This window comes from Panonychus citri, unplaced genomic scaffold (assembly GCF_014898815.1).
Source record: "Panonychus citri isolate SS breed McGregor unplaced genomic scaffold, ASM1489881v1 Contig00139, whole genome shotgun sequence".
Classification (NCBI taxonomy): Eukaryota; Metazoa; Arthropoda; class Arachnida; order Trombidiformes; family Tetranychidae; genus Panonychus; species Panonychus citri.
This window is the reverse complement of record NW_026515544.1, coordinates 1,321,110-1,346,474: the sequence shown is the minus strand read 5'-3', so window position 1 is coordinate 1,346,474 and position 25,365 is coordinate 1,321,110. Positions and strand designations below refer to the sequence as shown.

The following is a 25,365-nucleotide window of genomic DNA, read 5'->3' as shown; positions in this document are numbered from 1 at the left end:
TAGTGATTCAATTTGTTTTGATTTAGCCCTATGGTGAATTTGGTTAATTTGTCCGCGAATACAATTAAATCCTGAATTGATTTACAATTTGTTTTAATCTTTTATATCAACAACCCTTTGTTTTGTTTTGTTTTGTTTTAACTAAATTATGGATACATTTATAGCTGGATTGTTTTGAATAACTAGATTTAAGTTAAATCACTTGGGTTGATTTTAGTTTTCTTTAAAGAATCAACAATTTAGCTGTTATTTAATTGTAATTTGTTTTTTGTTTTGCAATATTTTCACCTAAATTATGACATCTAAATAACAGGTAGACTTGGTAGATTGGATCATTTGTTTAAAATTTTAGATTTTCCTTCATCTTTGAATCCGATTTTTGTTATAGATGCGATTTTTATTTCCAAAACACTAATTTCCATGAAAGGTAGAGAGATAATTCCTAATGGATTTACGTGAAAGCTTTATCAACAACGTATAAATGAGGATTAGGAATAGCAACACCTTTAAACCAATATCCACATTCACATCTTTTACTTTCTCCTTCATGAATCCAGATGAAATTGAAATAAGTCTGATCGGGTTCACATTGACATCCAACCATCCTTTTTTTGGTCAACATCATGACCAACATTGGATCATCTTTAGAGCCACCATTAAGGTAGATTGGATTTTCCAAGAAAGGATCCTAATTTAAAGAGAATAGTGATAAATAAAATCGAGAATAAGTTGACCAGAAGAAAAAAAAACATGAGGAAAGATTGTATTTCCAAGATACTTACAGTGACTCCCATCTCTTGAAGCATCAACTCCATCTTAGTCATACCAATGGTACCTTCGATAGGATCAGGCATACCAATAGGTCCTACAAGTAGAAAAGAAAAAAAATCAAATTAAATTGTTGAAAAACATAAAAATCTATAAAAAAAAATACAAGGTGAAAATCAAAACAAAGCAAATAACAAAAATCACTTACGTTTATCAAAAAAAGGACCAATAACCGGTAGCTTGCTCATCTCTAAGCCTCGTCGACTTTGAATCATTGGAGTTGCACGATTGGCAAGAGCCATTCCTTTCCTTAATAAACTCATTTTCTTTTTAATTACAATTAAAATTAATTAAATAACAAAGAAAATTACAATAGAAAAAAATTGTTCAATTTGACCTTCCAAACAAAACACTCAACCAAATTTCTCACAAATTCTAATGCCATCTAGTGGCTGAAACAGAAAAGAAAATCGATTGTCTCAAATTCTCACCACCAGAGTTCGCCTCATGTTTAAGTTTTTTTTCTTTTTCTTTTTGATTTGATTGACTAATTAATCAAATTCTAGGAAATTAATTTTAATTGTTTCAACTTTAAGATGATTTTTACTTTTCTCGACTCTGTTTGCTTTTCACGAGATTGAACATCACAAGTAAATTCGGAAACAAACCATTTCCATTTCTATGAGTTAATAAGACAACAACCAGATTCCATTGGGTAAATATTTTCTTAGAATTTGAATTGATAATTGTTTTCTTTTTAATTAATTAAATTCTTTTTCTTTTCTATTCTTTTCCTCTGTGATTCTATTTTTATAGAATATTTGAAGATCCAGTTGTGTCATCTGATGGAGCTGAATGGAGAAACAAGAATTGTTATTCTATTAATAAGACCGATCAAGTGATTTTACCCCAAAGCCAATGTGAAAATTGAATAATCATCTTTGACTGTGATAAATGTGACAACTGATTTGATTGATTTTCCCTTATAACAATTGTTGTTACTTTGTTGATTAACATGTGAGAACAATTAAGAAAAGGAAAATTATAAGGTAACATAATTTTCCCTAATATGGATAGTAAATTATGTTAATTGTTGAAAATGAATTTGATTCAACACAATTTCACCGTAATGTTAGAAAAAGAGATAAAATTTGAACTTTTGTTATCTTAAATCAACAATAATCAGTTATCACAATTAATCAGATGACAATTTGTTGCCTTTATATATAATTTAAATGCTGCTAATTGGTGTTTGCGGATTCAAGTAGCAAAAAAATTCAGTAAACAAGAAATACGAGCAAAGAAACAAAAAATTAACTAACCATCATCATAACCCCTTAAGGGTAAAATGATGGGAACTAATTTATTAATGAAGTTAAATCAATGGTGGTAACTATTATTTTCCCAATTAAAGGTCATTATCATTATATAAACGTTTTTTTTAAAGGTATTTATTATTAGATTTGATTCAGTTTCCAAAAAGCTAATCAAATCAGTCTAATCATTTTGCTCTAATAACAGCAATTACTACACATATTATATAACCACCACGATTTTAACTACTTATTTTTAGCAGGAATTTAAAAAAAAAATAGTTAATCAAATAAAATCAGTAAAAAAAAGTCAAATGAAAAGAGATTAAGAAATAAAAATATTGCCCATTAACATGAATAAATTAATTACATGTAAACTGTAACAATTTAAATTGCTAACATGAAACTTGGTTAGAAGTTTTCAAGAATCAAGACTTGAATCAATTTGATTTTTTCTTTCAGGTATCCTAATGATAATTAAATGTTTCATCATCGTCTCTTGATGATAATTAAATGTATCATCTTCATCCGCATGTTGATCAAGGTAACAATTTGTAAATACTATTCACTAATCATCCCGGATCATCATCATCATCATCATCATCATCATCATCATCGTCATCATCAATTAATTAAACATTAAGAAAAGATAAAGTATCAAGATAAATTGTTAATCATTCGTCTTTTTGTCTTACCTTTCGTAAATTGTATTATTAAAATTACAGTTAATTAACCTAAAAAAGAAGCAACAAAATTAAGTTAATCACCTAATCCAATGAAATATATCATATTAACTGATCAACCAATTCAATTATTATAATACAATTACAATTTTTTTTTACTTGTTTCATTTTGGTTTTCATTCAGCAACCGCAACATCATCAAGTTATGATTAATAAAACACAATTAACAATCAATAATCGTGATTGTAATTTAAGTTATATGATAAATTGTAAAAGTCGAGAGACAAAAAAAAATTTACTACATGAAAAGTAACAACAATTAACTTAAATAAAAATTAAAAAACATTAAAACATATTAATTGTTTGGCAATATTAAATTGATGTATCATTGAAATGAGATTATTGTTTTAATGGATCATAATTATCATCATAATGATCAAACTATCAGGTTAAATTATCAGAGAAATGTAATTTAATCCACATTTAATATATTAATTGATGTCGATGAAAAGAAGATAGATAGATAGGTAAAGAGAAAGAGAGAAGAAGATAGAGAGAGATGATAATGATGAAAAGAAGAAAGATAGACAGATAGATAGACAGAGAAATAGAGAGAGAGTGTGTGTGTGAGAGTGAGAGATGATAATGATGATGAGAGAGATGAAATGCTTTTATGTATATTCATCACTTTTCTTTCTTTGTATCGGGAACAGCGTTAGAATTAATTGAGTGTCCAGGTCCACTTGTATTTTGATAATTTGCCAACTGCTTTTCGAGGTATTTAATTGATTCATTCAGAAAATTTTGAACTGAGGTAAGAGCCGCGGCTATTGCTGGACTACCAAAACCATGGGTTATAAGGGAGAAGTGAGTTAAATTTCTTTGTATATTGGGTTCCAAGAGAATGGGCTGTCTATTATTACACAATGGTGATCGATCTTGATTTAAAAGATCAACAAATTCTTTAACTATTTGTTTGGTGGCCAATATAAGTTCCTTTCGGCGGTATAGATCAGCTGGATCTGAATGGTTACGATGAAGGTATTCGGCAACTTGTCTTGAAGGGAATTCAGTTTCACATACATAACCAAAATCACGAGCTAAATGTAAAGCCTCACCTTCCACTAGTGAGGTAAGTAATGTTACATTGGCAGCTTTCCGACGACCAGCGGGTAAATTTAAACCAATGTTTTCCAATTTTTCTCTCAAAGATCGGCCACCGTTTTTTGATTTAGCTCGTCTTAGAACACCTCCTAATAATGATGCATTCAAACATTCGGGCGGGGAAAGTCGACGTTGAACCTCTCCAACAGTTACTTTGTACTTGGATGTTGAACTGAGCAAGGATAATCTTCCAGGCACAGAGCAGAAAACATCAGTTGGTGCGGTGATTCCTGTTATGACCATTTCTTTATTATCACTGTTTCGTTTTGCACCTAAAAGAAAAACAACAAAAAAAAAAGCCAAACCATTAGAATCTCAATAAACAAAACCATCCAAATAAATTCAGACAAAAAGATAGAGAAAAAGAGAGAGACAGATCATCATCATCATCAACAACAACAACATAGGAGGGAGATGAGTACCCATACATATTATAAACACTGATACACCAAAAGATAGACAGATAAACAGAAATCAAGTCACAGGAAGAAATGAGAAACCTAATTGTATACAATGAATATAATATAATATATGATTGATTATATGGAAGTGTTTCTGGTGATATATGATGGTCTCTATTTGGGGAAAGGGAGAGAATAGAATAGAGAAAAAAAATGAAAAATTCTTACCATTGGTGAAACATTTTCTGATGACACTATTATGGCCCCCGGGAAACATATTGTGATTATCCTGTTCTGCATTGGATCCCTGTGATGTAGATGAAGATAAATAATCAAGATATTCATCAGCACAATCATCATTTGAATCAGGTTTACTGTAAACAGGTAATCTTTTAACCAACTCTAAAGGTTTTTCTTGTGTTGGTAAATTTTGGTTAGTATTTAGCATTATAATAATAATATTAATATATGTTAGGGTTTTTTTAGTTTTCCACTTCTCTAAGAGACTCCAATTCAATTGGGTTGATATATATAATATTTGTATATATGTTTTGACAAGAAAAAAAAATTAACGATAACAAAAGAGGATCAATTTAGATATATAGAAATTTCAATCATAGATAAGATTATTTTTACAGATTCCACATTCAGATTAGTATTAAAAGGGTAATCATTTGACTAATTATAATTGTACTAGAATTGATTGTAATTTGGTTAAAAAGTGTTGGCTCATTGAGACAAAAAAAAAATAACATAAGAGTAAAAAAAAACAATATCTGTTCAAATGTACAGTTACTCTAGTTAGTTGATATTCTAACCGGTAGATGGCAGTGGGGAGAAGGAAAATTTATCATGTGTTGTGAATATTATTTCTTGTTATTATCCTTTTGTTGATCTCGTTTTTGATTATCGTAATTTAATTTAATTGTTTTTCGCTTTTTAATTTGCTTTTAGTTTGGTTTAATTGTTGGTTAATGGTGTTACCTGTTTACTGTGTGTGGTTTGATTTGTTGTTGTCTTTGTTTGGGAAGGTAATTTTGTTAAATTGGGAAATTTTGGTTAATTTGGTTTATGGAAATTTTTTGTTTTGATTTTTGGTTTTTGTTTTTGATTGTCAATAGGGTTATGATACTTACCAATCCATTGTCTATTGATTGTGGTGGACCACAATTTAATAATTCTTGGTCACCTATGTCATTTACATTATCGATACGATTATTATTGTGATGGAGTATCTCTGGACGTCTGACATTGACGTATGCAAATTCATTTCGCCTTGCGGCTAAGTTGGTGTCACCATAGCTTGATGATTGAGCTGTAACTGGATGAAGCTGATGATATTGCTGTGGTCCATGTGCAAATGAATTTAAATGAGGATATGGTTCAGCTGCAGTTGTATGGAATTCCAATTGTTGATGATGTGGTAAATTGTATGGTGGTGGAAAATAAGGTGGTTGAAAATCGGAGGCAATGGGTCCTAAATTTCCACTAGAATGGCCTTGAACGAGATCACGACGATCCTGTTGTTGATTAAAATCATATGATTCATCATTAATATTATTGGAATTACAACTAATATTATTGTTAGAATTATTATTATTATTATTATTATTAAGACCGTGATTATGATTATTGTGATGGTTGTTTACACTTTCATAAGAACAATTTTCACTGAAAGTTGGTGAAGGTGTTTCAGGTAACATGGTATAATAAGCAAGTTCCATAGGAAAATTTAATGATAATCAACGATAATAATAATAATAATCTATTGAAATTAATTGCAGTTGAAGAAAAATGGTCAAAAAAACGACGAAGATGAGGAAAAGGAGAGACGAAAAAAAGATGAAAACAAAAAAAAAATGATTCTCGCAAGTTCAACTGAACGAGTCAACAAAACAATTAAAAGTGGCCAATCTTTGGATTAAATTGGTCATTTAAATACACCTATGGATCTCTTTGTCAATTAAATTTAATCCAATCAATTTATAACCTGTTTGTTTTAAATTCACCTGATTAAATCTCAACAAATGGTAAAAGGTTTAAGGATGGATACAGATTTGGATTAAAAGGTTTTCTTAATCCATCCAATCAATGATTCTCTATAAATATATCTTATAAATATATAAATTAATCCGACCAAAAAAGTTTTAACTGGTTTAACAAACACATCAACCAAAAAGGTAACTTTTTAAGTGATTAAAACGACTGAATATAAATTACGATGATGAGGATGAGGATGAGAAGATGAGAAGATGAAGATGAAGATGAAAGATGAGAGGAATATATCAAACTGTCCAGATAGTAACAAAAATTATACGAAAAAATTAAAACTTTTAGTTGAAAATGATGAAGATGCTTAGAGAGAGAGAGAGAGAGAGAGAGAAATAGATAGAGATAGAGAAAGATGTAGATCCTGATGACGATGATTATTATTACAATTATCATATGCTGATGATGATAATGATGATGAAAATGATGGCAATGGTTTCGTATGTGTATGGTGATGGTCATTTGAGAAGGGTCAACATGGTTTAACCAAAAAACAAGCACCAACAAGAAAACAACAAGAATATCATTTGAATATGAGTTGGAGTTTAACTTAGTTTGTAGCAATTGAAGTAATTTTTATATTTGAAACAGAAATTGACCTTAATCATCTTACCTTACAACGTATATAAGTTTCCTCTGGGTCAGAGATTTCTGAACTTGTCATACTTAAAAAATGTTAACACAATTAAAATAAAAAATTTTGTATCAACTGTACATAAATACATTTACAGAAAGGTGAAAAAAAGTTTGAAAACAAGAAACAAACGCAAGAGGCAAGGGATCAACAGGTAATAGCGAAGCTAAGACAAGACAAGATTAGTGAGAGAGGAAATTGAGAGGCAAAAAAAGAGAGAGAGAGAAGACGAAGAAGAAGATGAAGAACAAGATAACTGCCATCTAGTGACCATTTAACATTAACATGTTATCATCATCATCATAATCATCATCATCCTGATGATCATTTCAAGTTCAGATTCATGGTAAGAAGATGAAAAAAGAGCCTGAACATTTAGCTACTTTTGCTTAGAAGTTTATTTTTTACCTTTGATCATGTTTCTTGTTATTTCATTTTCAAGGAGTGACTTGGAAAAGTATCTAATAAATCAGTTGTCCAGAAGGATTCACTGAACGAGAAGATGAAGATGATGATGATAGAAAGGGAGAAATGAGGTAAGAAGAAGAAGAAGAAGTATAAGATGATGATGATGATGATGATGAAGAGAAACAACGATTAGCGCAAGATAAACAACAGGAAAATACATAATATATTTTAAGAGAAGAAGAAGAAGAAGAAGAAGATGATGATGATGATGATGATGACGAAATATCATCTTCTCGCCATCATCAGCTCTCTTTTTCTTTCTCTCCTTCTCTCTCCATCTCCCTCGAAGTGTGTGCCCTCAGGCAGTTTCCCACCGAAGGCCGAAGCTTCGATAATATCATTAGCGATTTTTTCATGTCTTTTTCATTAATAATCAATTTCTCTTCTCTTTTTCTTCATCTTCTTTTCTTATATAGTTTTTCAAGGTTCTCTTTATATATATTATCAGGAAGAAGTAATAATATTAATATAATATCAAACCGTAGTATTAAATTGTTGTTTAGAATCATTAGTTAATTTAACAATTTGTATTATTACAATTGAATCGTTTAGAGGGAGAGATTGAGAGTGAGTTTAATTTGGTTTCGTTTTGTAAACAAAACAAAAAGTTTTCAACTTTCACTTGATCGTCAACGTTAATAACTTTTATGCGAAAATTGTTCATCAGAATGATCAGAACTTTTCCTTTATAACTAAATTAACTAATAGAATCAAATTGTTAACTGTAAAATTAAACAACAACGAGCAACAAATGAGAAGAAAACTTTTTGATTGTTTCTCAATTTTCCTTGTCGCAATTTTCACCGCTTAATTTGGTTATTTATTTATTTTAGATTGTTGTTAATTGTCATTAATTATTTTTCTTTTTTTTTGTTGCTTGTTGTACTTTCTAACAAAATGATTAACATGACAATTATCACAATGAGAAAACAATCAACACAAACACAACAAACCTTAGTGATTTTTAGCTCCTGTCAAATTTGTGAATATGTTGATTGTTTCATTGAATCAGTTAATTGTCTCTCGTAACAAAATACAACTCTTGTTGATTGTTGATCATTCCAACTCAGATATTAATTACTCGCTTCACTTGAGGTTAAAATCACAATTTATTTTGTTGAACACGTAACAAAATCAGTGAGAGAGAAACAGAGAGCGAGAGAGCGAGAGAGAGAGAGAGAGAGAGGAGTTAGTTAGTGAGTGAGGTTAAAGTCTCTCTCTCTCTATGTGTATTAACTCAGGAATTAAAACTAAATTATTATTAATCAGTCTTAATATTGATCACGAATTAACCTTCTGTTTTTTTTCAACATTATCTACAACTCTTACTACTTAAATTGCTTAAATTTTTAATATCTTAACTTATTAATCAATCAAAATGATGGGTTTTCAGGTTGATGATGATTGTTTGCAAATCATTGCAAAAAGTTTTTCAGAAAAACTTTGCATAAACCTAACCTGTTTTCAAGCTCAATTAAATTATTCAAATTACTGAATTAATTTTTTTCTCCATCTCCTCGTTCAACTTAAACTTAATCATAAACATTATACACAAATCGGTGACAATTAACCCACAATTTAACAGGTAATAGTAAACACTAGTGTATGTATATATACAGATTAATGTCTCTGAACATTAATCAAAATTATCTCATGAACAATATATATTGAATTTGTACTTTCTATTAATTGTTTCACAATAATAACAATCATTGGAAACACCAACAACAATTAACAACGATGATAATGATTATGTTAAATGGTGAAGGTAAATTAACACACAACCAAGTAAATTGTTAGCAAAATAACAACAAAATCAACAATCCTGAACCGTAAAGTATTATAAGTAATCATTATCACATTAATTTGCTGAACCAAAAGTTATGGTTACGAAGTGAATACCTTACATATACACACACACACACATTGGATAACAATCAATATTAATCACTACAATTGAATAGACTTGTAGTTAAATCAGTCAGTGTATTATTTATGGTGATACATCAAGTGTAAAGTGATATTGTAACATTCATTGATTAAGTTGCAAATACACAAATGACTGTATGTGTGTAGTATTTGCCTACGATTGTAATCTAATGGTGTTTGTTGTTATTTATCACATTGAGATGGTAGATTAGTGAGAGGATAAAAAAAAATGGATCATCTTTTTTTAGGTTAATATCATTATTTTCTGTTAGATGATAACTTTTTTTTTCCTCATGATTCCCATGTAAACATACGTCTTCCGGTGGTTACATTGATACACTGGTTAACTTCCGATGGAATAGCAACTTCATTTTAATGATATTTTCACCTCGTTTTCATTGCTTTTGTTGTTGATGGAGAGATGAAGATGAACATGATAATGTGATGAGGATGGAGAAGAAATTTTCATCTTGCTTTTTATCATCATCTTCTTCTTGGAAAATGTTGATGTTTGGTTTGTCTATTTTGTTCATGGTTAGGTCAACATGAGATTTTCAAATGGAATTTGATTATGAAAATTAAGATAGTGATATGGTTTTGATAAATCTCTTTATAGTTGATGGAAGAGATATTTGTGAATATAAGAGAGAGAGAGAGAGAGAGAGAGAAAGAAGAAAATGTCATATAAATAAATCAATAAATTGCCTGAAGGCGAATCATCTTTTTTTTTCATACTGGACACTATCCAAAGGTAGATTATTTTATGGAACCAAACAACTAGCAAACTTTGGAACCGGTTTATTGTCAGTTAACAGTTGTCAGTTAATTGATCATAGATCTATAGTATTTGCAATTTTGTTTCTTCTTCACCATCACCATCATCATCATCATCATCATCTTCATCTTTTTCTTTTTGCATCTTCTTCGTCCTCATCGACACACCAAAGGAAAGCAATACAAGTGCTTAACCTTAATTTCTGTTCCTTTAGAGAGAAATCGTGAAAGGAGAAAATAATTGTTACCTTCTTACATTCCTTTGGTGTGTCGATGATGAGGAAGATGAAGAAGAAGATGATGATGATGATGATGGTGATGGTGAAGAAGAAACAAAATTGCAAATACTATAGATCTATGATCAATTAACTGACAATAAACCGGTTCCAAAGTTTGCTAGTTGTTTGGTTCCATTTTACCTGGTAAGGTAAGTTCTTTTTGTTTATAGAGGAAAGAAAGAAAATGGAGTAGAGAGAGAGAGAGAGAGAGAGAGAGAGAGAGAGAGAGAGAGAGAGGTCAAAGTTTAAAGGAAGAGAATGTAAGAAGGTAAGAAGGTAACAATTATTTCTCCTTTCACGATTTCTCTCTAAAGGAACAGAAATTAAGGCTGAGCTCTTGGTATTGCTTTCCTTTGGTGTGTCGATGATGAGGAAGAAGATGCAGCCGAAGAAGAAGAAGAAGAAGATGATGATGATGATGATGAAGGCAATGAGAGCTCTTCTCACTTTCTAATTTCCATCTTTTCATGCTTACTTGAAATACTATTAGCTTTTTATACTATTATTATAATAGAAAGGTAATATTACTCAATGAAAAGACACACGTTAAAACCACTATAACAATAATCATCTAAATCTAATACTTGATGTTTTTTTTGTCTCTTTTTAGATTTTTTATGAATCAACCATCATAATCATCATCAATGAGGAGGAACCACTCCCTCAGATTTTGAGGTGATGCTGATAATCATAATACTCTCATCAACATCGACCTTATTGCTTTTGATATCTAACGGAAATGAACACGTCCAAAAAGCCTGACACACATAGAGAAAGAAAAGAGAGAGAGACACACACACTCGATCACTGGTCGATATTCAATGCTAGAACTAAGGCTCGATTGTGAAAGAAATTGTCGATTATGATCGTTGATTTACGCTGGAAAAGAAAAAGAAAAAAATCTCTAAGCCTTGATTTAAATTCTATCTAATATTTCATTAATGGAACCATAATTGGAACCCAATGTAACTCAACGGTTGTTAAGTTACTCTTTTTTACTTACATCGCATCATTATGATAATAATCATGTGGCATTCATGGTTAAAATGATTGTTATTCTTGTTGCTATTTCCACTATTCATAGTTAGTTAATTAATTTCACGTTTTTCACTCTCTCTCTCTCTCTCTCTCTCTATTTACTACTTGATTCTTAAGGTGTGATTATATTAATTTCCGTGTAAATTATGTTTCTTTTAATAATTTACAAAGTTTTTCAAATTTCCACCAAGGAATCAAAATTTTCCACTCTATTCATTTACCAGCAATTTCCTCCTCCCACCATCATCATCATCACCACCACGTCTTTCCCACTCTACTCCTTTTGTTATTAACTTGAACTTAGTTTCCTTTTAAATTTTGAAAAATAATAACTCGCAATGAAAAAAAATAGCAGAATATAAATTCACTATTTACTTTACGATTTAATTAATTAAACATGGAAATGAAAATCTTTTGTTATTTAACAACAAGATGATAATCAAGATTTCAAGGGTTGTTAACCTGATACTTAGCGATTAACCATTATAACCAACAATCAACTTAATCATCTATCATTTTATTGTAATGATAAATTTAATGAATCTGTCATCAATTAGATTATTGTTTCTATTGAGTATCATGTTTTTTCATGTTCAACAATTAACTAACCATAACTTTTTTTGTTGTTTCTTCCTCTTTTTCTTGGTTAAAGTTTCAATTTCATCCTTCTCATAGAAGATAATATAAAAAAAAACCTTATGGAAATTTGTATTATTACCACCATCTAAATTCAATTCAAGATTCATGATGGAATATGATTATTTATCATGAAAGCGATGATCTTTTATCAAGTTAAGTTAATCAAGAAAAGGAAAAGGTTCAAAGTAAATTATGTTGATCAAATTGATTGTACTTTTTGTTCACCGATAAAAGTACATTTCGATTAATCTTATCTAACGTTAAAGTATCTCAATGGTTAATATCATGAGAAATAATCATGATTTAATTCATGTGATGATTGATTTTTTACCTTTTTCTTTCTGTCTCTCTGTTTAGGTCTATGGATATATCCATGAATTATCATGAGATGAATACGAAACTAAAAGGGATGAATGAAAAGCTATTAACAATTTCCATGGGATAATAACTGAGGGTAAGAAAAGAGGTGCAAAGTAAATTGGATAAAGAGATAAACTAATATGAAGGCGGATGATGATGCATGTTAAGAGCTTCCTTAATCTCTCATCAATTGATCAACTTTTTACTCGGTGGCAGAAAAAGAGACTAACTAAATATCGTGAATACAAAGCAATGGATAAAATTAGGTAAATGATGAGGATGATAAGAAGGTTTTTTTTTCTATTCTAACTCTATCATAATCATCATCATCTTCTCTCTCTCTCAATTGTGTTGATAAACAGCTAAAGTGAAGCTAATTTGCTGAATAAATAGCTCGAATTGGAAAGCGAGAGAGAAATTTTGTTTTACTATTATAAGAGGAAGAAAATGATGATAATGAGAGGGAGAAATATTCTTAAGATCCATTCAGTTCTAATCAGCATTTTCCATTGGGAGTGAAAACTCCCATGGTAATTGTCTCATTGTAAAGTTTACTCTTCATCTTATCTTTGTTTTATTTTGTTGTCTCTTTTATTGTTCTCTCTCTCCCTTTCACTAATGCTCTTTCTTTCATCATCATCATCATCATCATCTTTCTATCCTCATCTCTCTCTCTCTAATTCATTTAACTTTAATCTTCATCAATTTACAGTTGAAATCATGAAAATTTAACTTGCGAGTAAATAAGAAAACAATTGAGATTTTTTGATCTTTTTTCTTTCCACCGAATTTTTCAAAATTAACTTGAAATTTTCTCTTCTTTTTTCTTTACATAGATAATCAACTTGTCACCCTTTTGTCTTTATCAATATGACAAAATGTTTATTTAATATTAACATGGTGATGAAGATGATGGAAAGTGATGATGGATGAAATAAAAGCCAACAACAAGGATTAAAGATTATGATGATGGTGATGATGAGGATCAAGTTGATTGTATTAATAAGATAATGAGAACCTGTAGAGAGAGAGAGAGAGAGAGAAAGGTTTCATCTTGTTATCATGGACTCTCTCATTTAGCTCTCTTTTTCATCTTCAATTGATGTCTTCATTGAAGAGATGAAGAAAAGAAAGAGAAAAATGTTTAACTGAATTAAAGGGATCAATGGAAACAAGTTTGATAACACATTCGGATAATCTGTCAATGATCTGCTTCTCATCTCTCTCTCTCTCTCTCTCTCTCTCTCTCTCTCTCTCTAATCAGTGTAATATACACACGAATTTATGTATTTTCCAATTTTCTCTAATATTATTATTATTATCGTCATCTTCATCTCTATTATTATCTCTACAGGATAAGGGAATCCCCCCATAGATGATGATAATGATGATGAAAGAGAAAACAAAGTGGATAAATGGTCTCTCTCTCTTCTTTCTTTCATTCACTTTGATATTGATGTTTGAGTTCCGGTTAAACCCAAGGGATCAACAGTATATTGAATTTTCTGGATCAAAATGAAGAGTAAATTTAGTTTAACAAAAATCCTGTCACATTGGGACTTGGATATATAACCTTGTATGATTATGATCATCTTTTTATATGCATCTCAATCACCACCACCACCACCATCATCATCATCATTACCTCCACCTCTCCCTCCTACTAGTATATTTGGTGTTATATTAGGTTATGTGGTTAATGAGGAAGGCGTTTAAAGCCCAACAACTCGTGTCAAAGCATAAATGGTCTCAATAGACAACTCAATCAACCCGTGAAAAAGTTTTCTTTTTATGCTCACTTACCAAAATCAAGCGACATCTTTTTCATCATCATCTCAAATTATTCATAGATGTGTTTATATTATTATTTGTATATTTGCAGCGAGAGAGACATAGAGATATATAAATGTCCATGGAAATCTTGTTAACACAGAGATGGATCTCTCTCTCTCACTCACTCTGTTTTCTAGGTGATATTGCATTTGATGTGATGATGATGATGATCCCTGTGGAGAGTAACACTCTGTATAATACCTAATAGAGCGTATAATTTACCCTTTTTAAATGATGTGCATAATAATCATAATATAACAAATTGTAATAATTTTTTTCTTCTTCTTCTTTTTTTTCTGTCCATAGATTTACAATAACATTAAGCATTTGGATGAAGATGAAGATGAGGATCCGTGAAATTGAAATTAAATCAAAGCCCATTTGTCATCTCAATCCACTTTCACCTTCTCAACCACAATCACAACCATCAGTGAATATTATACACATTCATTAACAATTAAGTTAACCACAAGGAGAGAGGCTCGATAATCATGTACATTCAATACATAAATTCATCACTATTATTGTTTGCATGATAATTTCTATTATGATTAAAATCATTTCAACCTTTACATAACCATGATGATACCTCATGAATATTGTAATCAGTTTTAATGATATTGAAAGGGGACAAATAGAAACCAATTGTATTGTAAATGATACATACAGTGCTCGACATAATTATAAGAACAGTGAGTTCCTATCAATTCCTATTGATTAATCTCAGTTTCTAGTCATAAATGGATCAGATTAACACGAGTCATATTGAAAAAAGGACAAATAATCCAAAATCCACAAAAAAGAATAAAAAAATTTACTAATTTACTAATACTTAATTAACCCAATCGTGTGTTGGTTGTTTAGTACAAAAGTACAACAACATTTGGAAACAATTAACTGATTGCTTTCCATACGAATCCTTGATATTTAACTTATCAGTTGTTCTTAAATCATTTGAACATCAATTTTTATTTCTCATAACTGATTAAGGATAAATTGTAATACTTAAATTCATATGGTAAACAATCAGTTAATTGTTTCCAAATGTTGTTGTACTTTGTACTAATACAACCAACACATGATTGGGTTAATTAGGAAAAAAGTTCACTGTTCTTATGTCGAGCACTGTAAATATAGAGTAATGACTGAAGAGGCAATTCCAAATGATGAGGATGCTTAATCTAAATTCATTCTGTCTGCTGATTAGAAGGATAAAGATAATCAAGAGCGAAATTGAAAAAAAGAGGCAAAACTTAAGGTCATTTCTAAATGAATCCGCGTGGCTACTCATTCGTTCCTCTAATTTTCTATTACTAATCATTGATCATTTTTCCTTATGACAGCCAATCAATTAGCTTTTTTCTCTTACCCTATCTTCATGTTTATCTCCATCATCATCATTATCATCTTTAGATTTTTTTTTCTTCGTCTTCTTTTCGTACCTTGATAATCATTTTCATCATCTCTCATCTTCTTCTCGTTTTTTTTTCTTCTCTTTTTCTCCCACTCTCTTTCTCTCCTACATATTATCATCATTACAAGAGAATAACAACAAGATGGAAATGAAGAAGATCACACACGTATATAAAAGAAAGAAGAAGATGATGATAAGATGATAAGATGAGAATCACGAGAGAAATGATGATGATAATGATACTAGAAAAAAGGCCATTGAGCCTTAATTGAAAATCTTAATATGATTTGTCTTAACTTTTTAAACTCTCTACCTTTTCTTTTGTTTCTTTATTGCTCTCTTTTCTAGGTATCATCATCTTCTTCCTCATCCCTGATAGAGAGTAGAGAGAGAGAGAGAGAGAGAGAGAGAGAGAGAGAGAGAGAGAGAATAGTTAACAATCAATAATAATCAATCATTATTAGAAAATTAAAGGAGTCAATTCAAGGTTCATCTTATTACGTTTACGAAGCAATAACAAGAAAAGTACTCAGATTATGAACAAAATAGATCAACATATTAGTTACCTTTTATTTCACTTTTTGTTGTTCAATAATCAATCTTTAAGATGCTCTTATCATCCTCATCATCCTCATCATCCCTTAATTCATTCATTTACTCACTTAAATCATCAATGATATGATATTGTTGTTGTTGTTGTTGTTGTATTTTTCAATCTTTACCTTGTCACACAATCAACAACAATAATCATATTTTGGGTTACTAAAAGTTACCTTAATTTAGATGATTGATATTGATTGATTGAATCAACTCTTAATTTGGTTATTTATTATATCATATTAATTTTTTTCTTCTTAATTTCTCCCTTGATTATTATGTACTTTGATTCTGATTTCATCGCGTAAACAATTTGCAAAGAAAATTAAAAAAAAGGATCACATTGAATTTGGAAGCAAAAAAAAACTCAAAGAATTGATTTAATTTGGTTAATCAATTACTTGTAACAATTCATTAGTATAAATCATCAGGATTAACATGAAATTATCGCTAATTAAGTATATCAATTTTTTTCTTATAATAATCATGGTAATCAACAGTTAATTAGATCATGATGATTAACTTAATGATAACCAAATCAGCTTCCAATCAACAATTAAATCATTTTTTTTTTGGTTTTTTTTTGTTGGTTTCTCAATGTGATCAATTGACTTGATTGTTGTTGGTGATTAACATTTAATTTTCCTACTATTAATACTTACCCTTGATTGTCATTCTATTTAAAATGTAATTGTAATCACGATTAACGATAATGAGCTTTTTTTTACCTGTAATTTAGTTAGTTACCTTGTTGATTGATCGGCTAACTGACTGATATCATTGATTTTAATTTTCTTTTTGCTTTCTTTATGAGATTTGTTGGTTAATTAATTTAAATTGTTGTAAAACAACACACAAAGGTAATCAGGTAAGCTTGATAGTAATTATAATTAATATTTTCCTGCAAAATTTACAACAGTTTGTAAACTTTGTGATCTCAAAAATTAAGATTGATGTTTAATCATTTGAATGTTATTAATTATGATTAACTCAGATTTTTAAATAACAACAAACAAAATAAACTCTGGTAATCAGATTCTGTGAATTTTTCAAAAAAAATCATGTGGTTGTTATTTTGTTAATCATAATCATGATTACGATGATGGTGATGATGATTAAATTGTTAATACTTGATTGTTACAATGTCATTATTTTACCTTAATCATGTTCATTATTAATCAATGATAAAATTGATTGAAATTCATTTCCATTGGTAACGATCAAAGTTAAATCCTTAATCTCAATCTAGGTTAAAGTTTAAATAGCCTCAGGGCAAAAGGGATGAATTCTGTTTACTCATCATCCTTTTTTATATATTAAACAACTAGAAGGAGAGGAAAAAAATTCTTTATCTAAATTTCATCTTCATCCTCCTTCATCAAAAGTATCATTATCTTCATGATGATGATGATGATGATGTATGTTTGTTACTCAACGACCTTGCCTTCAGGTAGATGATGAATGGTCAATGGGCTAACATTTGGTCACTCTAATTGTCTTTCAGGTATGTTAACTGTTTAGTTATCACCTCATAGCATTAATACAAACAATTGTTAATCATCATTTACAATCATCAGTAATCACATAATCCTAAACAATTAACTGTTTTTATCTTATCCTTGATCATCAACAGATTTACAGCTAATCCATTGGGATAATTTAATTTTGAACCTTTTTGATTAAAAGTGAATGAGTTTTGATGATTTAAATTGTTTCATCATCTTTTTGAATTGAAACTTTTTTTCCTCATTTATATCCAACTGATTATCTCTGGAAAAGTTCCTGTCACCAAAATCATAATCTTCATCTTCATCTTCATCTTGATTATCATCAAAGTTACAAGATTTAATTTAAATTTCTCATCTTTTTTATGCTCTTCATGCTATTCACAAGTTGATTATTGTATAATAATGATAATGATTAAGGTAAAGATTAACTAAGTGTGAAACTTACACATATAAGTAATTTTATCAACACAAAGCGGAGGAGGATGAGGATGATGAGATGATGATGAGGCAGTAATGAGACGGAAAAGGATGCTGATGAAAGAAATGACATAAAAATTATCAACAGAGAGAGAGAGAGAGAGAGAGAGAGTTTGTTAGTTCACTGAAGGAGAAAAGAGATGATGAGAAGATGATTATGTTGAAAGATTGAACAAAAAGAGATGATAATGATGAAGATGGAGGTAGATGATGAGGAAGATAATGTTAGCTTATAGGAAGAAAGATATAATAATAATATAGAAACTGAGTAAACCCTTTTTCTTGCTATAAACATATACAAACTTTCACTATAAAAGGATGAGGATGCAAACTTTATCTTCCTCCATCATCATCATCATCTCTCTTTTTGTATCAAGAATATATAAATTTCCATGACAAATCATATTCCTTCCTATTTATCATCCTAATTATTTCCATGATTCTTTTCACTTTTTTTTTCATGAACAAAGTTTTCGTTTTCCAAATGAAACTGAATTTCCTTCAACAACAAATTTCCTTTTAGAAATGATTAAAGAATTCATCTTCAATAAAAGTCCATGAATCATTTATCTCATCAATGTTATGATCTATTATTTAATTGAACTTGATTCAAATTAATTGTAATAATCGAATGTCAATGCTGATTGAAAATAATCGAACGATTGAATTATTCTGTGAATTAATTGTTGTTCAACAATTGATAATAATCGAACATGAAATGCTGGAAAATTTGATGATCATGATTTTGAGTTGTTGTGTTCAATTGTTCAATCAATAATAATGATGATAGTTCATGATACTCAATAGAACCCATTGAATAATGTAAATGTCATTATATTAGAGTTGAAATGATCAACTGAACAAAATGAAAAGGAGCATCATCATCATCTGATGATGAAGTTTATCAAAGTGGACAAATGATTAAGGTTGATGATAAAGATGATTAGAAAGAAAAGAAAAGATGAAGATAAAGATAAAGTGACATTTGAACTGAAATTACAGTTAATATTAGTTTCTTCATCTTCATCCTCATCCTCATCCTCATCTCTCTCTCTCTCTCTCTCACTCTCTGTTTGTTATTTCACCCAGAAACAAGATGAGTCCCTGAATCCTATATATAATGAAGAGATAAAGATTAGCCTTAGGCTACAGTAGCATCATCATCATCAGCAACACATATATTACATTGTGAGTGAGAGTCTTTAGTTAATGGAGGAGGAAGATGAGAATCACTGAGAAAAAAAAGTGATTCCAGAGAAATAAACTCTGAAAGAAGCAAAAAAGCATCACCATCATCAACATGATCGAAAGAAGGAAAAAAAAAGCAACGAAAAAATATATAAATGAGATCACATCCTTATCCTCATCCTCATCATCATTATCATTATCTTCATCATCATCATAGCATAAACTTTTCCAATAATAGTTTTTTATGGTAACAATAATTACCTATAAGTTTCTGATGATTACCTTTGATCAATATTATTCATCTTGACCCATTCTTGTTATCATAATTTACCTCATCATCCTTCATGATATTCAGTGTTATATTAATAATGCAAGAGGAAAATGATGATGATGATAAAGATGATGAAAAAAATAGCATTCACTCAATTACTCTTGAGATTAAGAGAGAGAGAGAGAGAGAGAGATGAACAATTTACTTACCTGATGAAAAGATGAAGATTCAATGTGAAGGCAATAATCAGTTGTGATTACATTTGATCATCATAATCATCATCTTTTCATCATTGACCTTATTTTTTACTTTTCTGTTATCTTCATCCTCTTCAATATTTTTACCTTTATCCTCATCATATATATATAAATATATCTACTAATCCAAAATAGATTAATCCGGATGTGGGTGGTAAATTTTAATCTATTTGGATCGTTAATTCAATTTCCTCTTGAAAAGCAGCATCTTCTCAACTTAATTGAATAATTACTTGAATAACAATTTTACACAATTAACTGATCAGGTTTGATTAACTGTTTACATTACTACAAATAAGGATTAGGACAATTTAAGTCTTATATATACACACAACAAGAGGAGGATAACAATGATTATATCAACAACAACAACAACAATTTAACAAGAGGACATATTGATAAGTTAACATGCAAATGACCAATCCAGTTAATCCATCTATTTACCATAATAATATTTTACTTATTCAAATGATTAGCAATTTAAATTAAAGTCACTCTCAGCGTGTCCAAATTAACACAGACCACAATCAACAACAACAACAACAATCGTAAACAATTGATAATACAGCCAAAGATTTCAAAGCCACTTTCTTAATCATTCGCGTAGTTAATGATAATTAAGTAAAGATAACTTTTGATATCTAAAATTTAATCAGTTGACCATTTTAAGACTAAATCACTCAAATGAGTGGACAATACTTATTATCATATCTCTGGGTTAACTGTATCTCTCTTAAGTGTATTTAAAAAGTGGTTTCAAACTCAACGTCTTTGACTGTATAATATGATTACGATTTCAAGTTTAATTTGGGACTAACTCAAGATAATGAGAGTTGAAAATTAGATGAATAAGACAATCAACTCGAAGCTTAAACGGGAAATGGTCTAACGAAAATCCCGCTCAAGGTCAAAATAAAACTTTTTATGAGCTTTGCGCTCGAGGTGAAACAAAAAGTGTCTCATTTACAGTTAACTGTAAATGGGAATAACTGTTTATGTTGATGAATAGTATTTTTATGTTGAGATTTTGTTGAACATTTATCCTTCTCAACTCATGGTAATCCCTTTTTCTCAAATCCACCTCAGAATCCTCATGAATTATATATATTATATATACAAGATATAGACTCAAATGCTTACAAGATTATTATTACATCTTCTTGTTCGTGGTCGGACATGATTCTCATCCTTAAATAATAATTGTCATCTTCATCTTGTGAGTAAAAGAGATGAGGAAAATATTGAAAGTTGAACAATAATCAATATACAACAATAAAGTAAAAATATAAATACAAAGTTTAAGTTTGTTCCTTGTGTTTGTTATTGTATCTTGACAAAAAAAAATATAAATAAATCCCATAGACTTTGTGAATCAACAACAATGATGATAAAGATGAAGATGATAATATTATGAATATAATGTTTATATATATACAAGAGAGAGAGAGAGAGACTGTAAATTGAATAGGTACAGTCGCTTGGATAAATTTGAAAAGCCAGTTACTACATAATAGGTAATACGAGTAATACAATAGGAAGATAGTTTTACAATCATTTAATTGTGAGGTGTTGAACCATAGTATTTGTACTAATGATAATTGTGGTTACTTTTAATCTTCTCTTTCTTTTTTTAGATACAAGAGAGAGAGAGAGAGAGAGAGAGAGTGAGTGAGGTCACACGAAGGCTTGAACATCATCCTCATCCTCATCCTCATCCTCATCTTACCTGTGCAAAGTTTACTTGATAAAAGTTACTACTATTAGGTTAACATTATGTACGCTTCAATAGTTACCTTTTTATATCTCCTATGTATTTGTTATAACAAGTTAACATTTGACATTGACAAGGGCATGAAGATTAAGATGTATAAAGATGATGAGGATGAAGATGATAACAAGATATCGGATAACTACATATATATATTATTATTATTATTATGATTATTTATATCAACCTACTTACTCTTGTAATTATTTTACCTTTACACTTGAGTAACAATTTACTTATGTGTACAATCAATTGTTACACTCTTACAACTCGAGAGGTGTTACCAATTATTATAAAAGGTATATATGGTGATTATGATGATGTTGATGATGATGTTTAGTAAAAAAAGATGATGATGATGATGATAATCATACAACAACTATTATTGACCTTTTATTGATGATAATGGTAATAACATTGGATGATGGGAGTGATATTAATAGTGATACCTCAGTGTTGATGTGTTAATAATAAACCATTTGAAATGTTATCAAAACGATTTGCTTATTATAACATTTAATTTGGTTTTCAGTTCATTGTTGATTGTTAACCGACAACGTAATCATATATATTTGATTTGTATTTGTATTGATAATATTATTGAGAGGACGAAGCTGCTTTTGGCCTTAAAATGGCCTCAAGCGACGGATACTCTTGTTTTTTGTTACACTTTCTTGTTGTGGATCAATTTTTTTTTCTGTCCGTTTCATTATCAAGGATTGTTAACAATTTAATTCTGATTGTTAACTATTAATATTATTACGATTAAACGGAAACAATTTCTTAATATCAAGTCTCTCAGTTGATTGTACAATAATATAACTTTGCAATTGTGATTTCTTTGATTACAATCAATTATGTATCAAGGTAATTAGTTAATTTTTTTTTCTCTTCAATGAAATTAGCTAATTAATATTAGTCAAACAATTACCTTGCGGGTAAATTGATTTGATTTGTTGTTGTTGTTGATTAGATTCTGAGATATTTAATCAAGTATCTTAAAAATAAATTCCCAATTTCTTATAATTATCATCTGATATCAACTCATTATCAGTATATTAAATTGTTGTTATTAACTAACAGCAATTAAATGATAATTTATTATTGGACAGTCTCTCAGAAAATTGGGAAAGCAAAATTTACTCACATCCAATCAACTATTAAGACAATCAATCAAATTAATTTAAATTTAACATTGATTCCCAAATAATTAAGTGAAATTAAATATATATTAATATATATAATTAAACGTAAGAAAACCATGACAACAATTAACGTTAAACTAAATTACTATCAACATGATTAGAGTAACCAAAAAGGTGAATGATTAAGAGATTACAATTGATTAAATTGTATTGCGAACAACAAAAGCAATTGGTATTCTAGTCAACAATTAAACCGATATAACAATTGATCAATGATGAAATCTAATTGTTGATGTGAACAATTAAACAATAAAATTCCTATTGATTGTCAATTCGCATCATCAATTGATCACAATAATAATAGTAATCAAAGCAAATCAGTTAATTCAGTCAACAACAATTTCCATGTTCAAGATGATAAATAACAACAAAAGTCGTTTGAACAAATTATCATCATCTTAACTGCTCTTCTCCATCCTCATCATCATTATATTGATAAAATGCCCCCAGGGGCTACTTTTAATACTGGACATTAACAGAATCATTTTTGATTTTTGTTTTTTTTTGTTTTTCTCTCATTTTGATTTGTTGATTATTCTTGATTCTTGAAAATTATTTCGTTGTAACAAAACCTTCAGGGTAACCGTATGTAACCATGAAGATGATTATCAATCAGATCAATTGTTGATTGTGTTGATTCATTGATTACAATTAAGTAAATTATTTACTTTTATTAACATCTAATAGTAAATTGTTGTTTGATCATCAATCGTGATCTCAATTGATTTACTTACTATTATTATCATTGATTAAATTGTGTAAGTTGTTATAATCGATATGATAATAAATAATAATAATAGTTAATGATTAGTTGATTGTGATATTATTTTTTAATAATAATATTATTATTATTATTTACTATCTATTATAATCAGAGCACTAGTTGATTGTTGTTAATTGTTGTTGTTGCTTTTTTTTCCCAAAATGTTTAATTGGTTAAGGTTTGTTAATCACTTTTGATGTTTTAATGACCATGATCATCATGTTAATGATTATAATTTTTTTTTGTTAACTTGTTTCACCATCGTAATTATGATTAAATAAAATATTATATTATCATTAAATTGCTACTACCATGGTACATGTATTGAATGTGTAAAAAAATTAATCAAATCAACAATTTAATTCTCAATGAACAATTAACTTACCTGCCAAGAACAGGATTCCAAGGCAAGGAAAGACATTTTTTTATCTTGTTATTAATTGTTATTATTAATTTTTCGTTTGCTGAGTTTTTTTTGATTAGTTGATTGTTCCTGGGATGATCACTAACAAATTAACTAATTTTGTTTTGCTGTTGATTAGATGATTGTTGATATAATCACAGGTTAGTCCAAAAGTAAACTGGATTAACTGATTAACTTTCAATTGTTGTGTTTGGTTTGTTCAGTTTTCACAAAAATTTGTATCCTGATAAAGTTTTCAATTGTTTTCTCGTTGATTAAACTGATTGATTTTCCAATTGATTGTTGGTTAATTGTTGTTGTGTTTACATGGACAATCACAATTGAGGAGACGACACACAAAAAAAAAGGTTAACAATCAACTGATATTAAAACAAATGATGATGAAGATGATGGTTAATCATGATAACTAATTGTTGTTGTGTAAAAATGATTAGGAGGAAAAGTGTAACAAATAAGGTAAGTTAGAAATGGTAAAAATGTCAATCATCTTGTTTTTTTCTTCATCTTTTCCTTTCTTTTTCTCTCCTTTTAGATGAAGATGATGAGGATGAGGATGAAAGGAAGACTCTTTTTCTTTCCTTCTTCTTACTCTAACTTCATGGGTCTTTGTTATCCCCACAGAAAACGGAGACTGAGTATAACTTGACTCCCAATAAGATGAATCCAATGTTGACCTCACCTCCAAAGGCGTTTTGTCCTCTTACACCATCATCATCATCACCCCCTTTTTATCATCTCCCTCTCCCTCTCTCCATCTCTCCATCTCTCTTTCTCTCTCTCTCTCTCCTTTGCCTTAAGGCTGGTTCTCTATTGTTATCCTATAGTTAATCATCTACGCATCTTCATCCCTCCGAACATCATCCTTATCTTCATCATCTTTTTTTTCCTCCTCCTCCTACTCATGTCAATTATCATTCTCATCTCATCTTCATCCTTCAACTCACTATATCGATCCATCATCACCTTACCTCCTATTGGTTATGTTATCATCTTTCAAGGCGGAGACTCAGCAGAAAAAAAAAGTAACGGTACATTGTAATTGTATTGATACTTATGATTATCATCATCATCAGTTCTTGGTCTCTTACTTTTTCTCTTTCTTTTCTTTCTTTCTTTTTCACAATATCATCAATATTAATATATATATAAATATCTACATGTA

General features: G+C 29.5%; 2 protein-coding genes and 2 long non-coding RNA genes across 7 annotated transcripts; 2 read left to right on the top strand and 2 right to left on the bottom strand.

The window, feature by feature from the left end:
* Positions 1-76: 76 nt before the first annotated feature.
* LOC128394494 (cytochrome c oxidase subunit 5B, mitochondrial-like) lies at positions 77-1,199 on the bottom strand. The gene is made up of 3 exons (XM_053354827.1): positions 977-1,199; positions 783-865; positions 77-688 (listed from the first exon to the last, which is right to left on the bottom strand). The coding sequence occupies exons 1-3, from the start codon at positions 1,089-1,091 to the stop codon at positions 452-454; spliced, it is 435 nt and encodes a 144-aa protein (XP_053210802.1). The 5' UTR covers positions 1,092-1,199; the 3' UTR covers positions 77-451.
* Positions 1,200-1,309: 110 nt separating this feature from the next.
* LOC128394495 (uncharacterized) lies at positions 1,310-2,986 on the top strand. The gene is made up of 3 exons (XR_008326380.1): positions 1,310-1,483; positions 1,585-2,215; positions 2,544-2,986. It is a non-coding gene; the product is annotated as an uncharacterized LOC128394495 (long non-coding RNA).
* Positions 2,987-3,141: 155 nt separating this feature from the next.
* LOC128394492 (transcription factor AP-2-beta-like) lies at positions 3,142-24,314 on the bottom strand. Of its 4 annotated transcripts, none has more exons than XM_053354825.1 (4): positions 24,165-24,314; positions 5,466-5,849; positions 4,558-4,636; positions 3,142-4,200 (listed from the first exon to the last, which is right to left on the bottom strand). In XM_053354825.1, the coding sequence occupies exons 1-4, from the start codon at positions 24,198-24,200 to the stop codon at positions 3,449-3,451; spliced, it is 1,251 nt and encodes a 416-aa protein (XP_053210800.1). In that variant the 5' UTR covers positions 24,201-24,314; the 3' UTR covers positions 3,142-3,448. The 4 variants fall into 4 exon arrangements, with proteins under 4 accessions (XP_053210800.1, XP_053210799.1, XP_053210798.1 ...); XM_053354824.1 differs by lacking the exon at positions 24,165-24,314 and adding an exon at positions 6,992-7,176; XM_053354823.1 differs by lacking the exon at positions 24,165-24,314 and adding an exon at positions 5,979-6,232.
* Positions 5,225-5,659, top strand: LOC128394496 (uncharacterized). Its single transcript, XR_008326381.1, has 2 exons — positions 5,225-5,360; positions 5,451-5,659. It is a non-coding gene; the product is annotated as an uncharacterized LOC128394496 (long non-coding RNA).
* Positions 24,315-25,365: the final 1,051 nt, after the last annotated feature.

What these genes read in the sequence shown, in the direction of transcription:
- LOC128394494 (XM_053354827.1), bottom strand. Translation starts at nt 1,091, where the DNA reads ATGAGTTTATTAAGGAAAGGAATGGCTCTTGCCAATCGTGCAACTCCA. An exon ending in TGGTCCTTTTTTTGATAAAC is followed by an intron (nt 866 to 976) that starts GTAAGTGATTTT and finishes TTCTACTTGTAG; the next exon opens with GACCTATTGGTATGCCTGAT. An exon ending in TTCAAGAGATGGGAGTCACT is followed by an intron (nt 689 to 782) that starts GTAAGTATCTTG and finishes TCTTTAAATTAG; the next exon opens with GATCCTTTCTTGGAAAATCC.
- LOC128394492 (XM_053354822.1), bottom strand. Translation starts at nt 6,053, where the DNA reads ATGGAACTTGCTTATTATACCATGTTACCTGAAACACCTTCACCAACT. An exon ending in AATCAATAGACAATGGATTG is followed by an intron (nt 4,637 to 5,465) that starts GTAAGTATCATA and finishes TCTACATCACAG; the next exon opens with GGATCCAATGCAGAACAGGA. An exon ending in CAGAAAATGTTTCACCAATG is followed by an intron (nt 4,201 to 4,557) that starts GTAAGAATTTTT and finishes TTTTTCTTTTAG; the next exon opens with GTGCAAAACGAAACAGTGAT.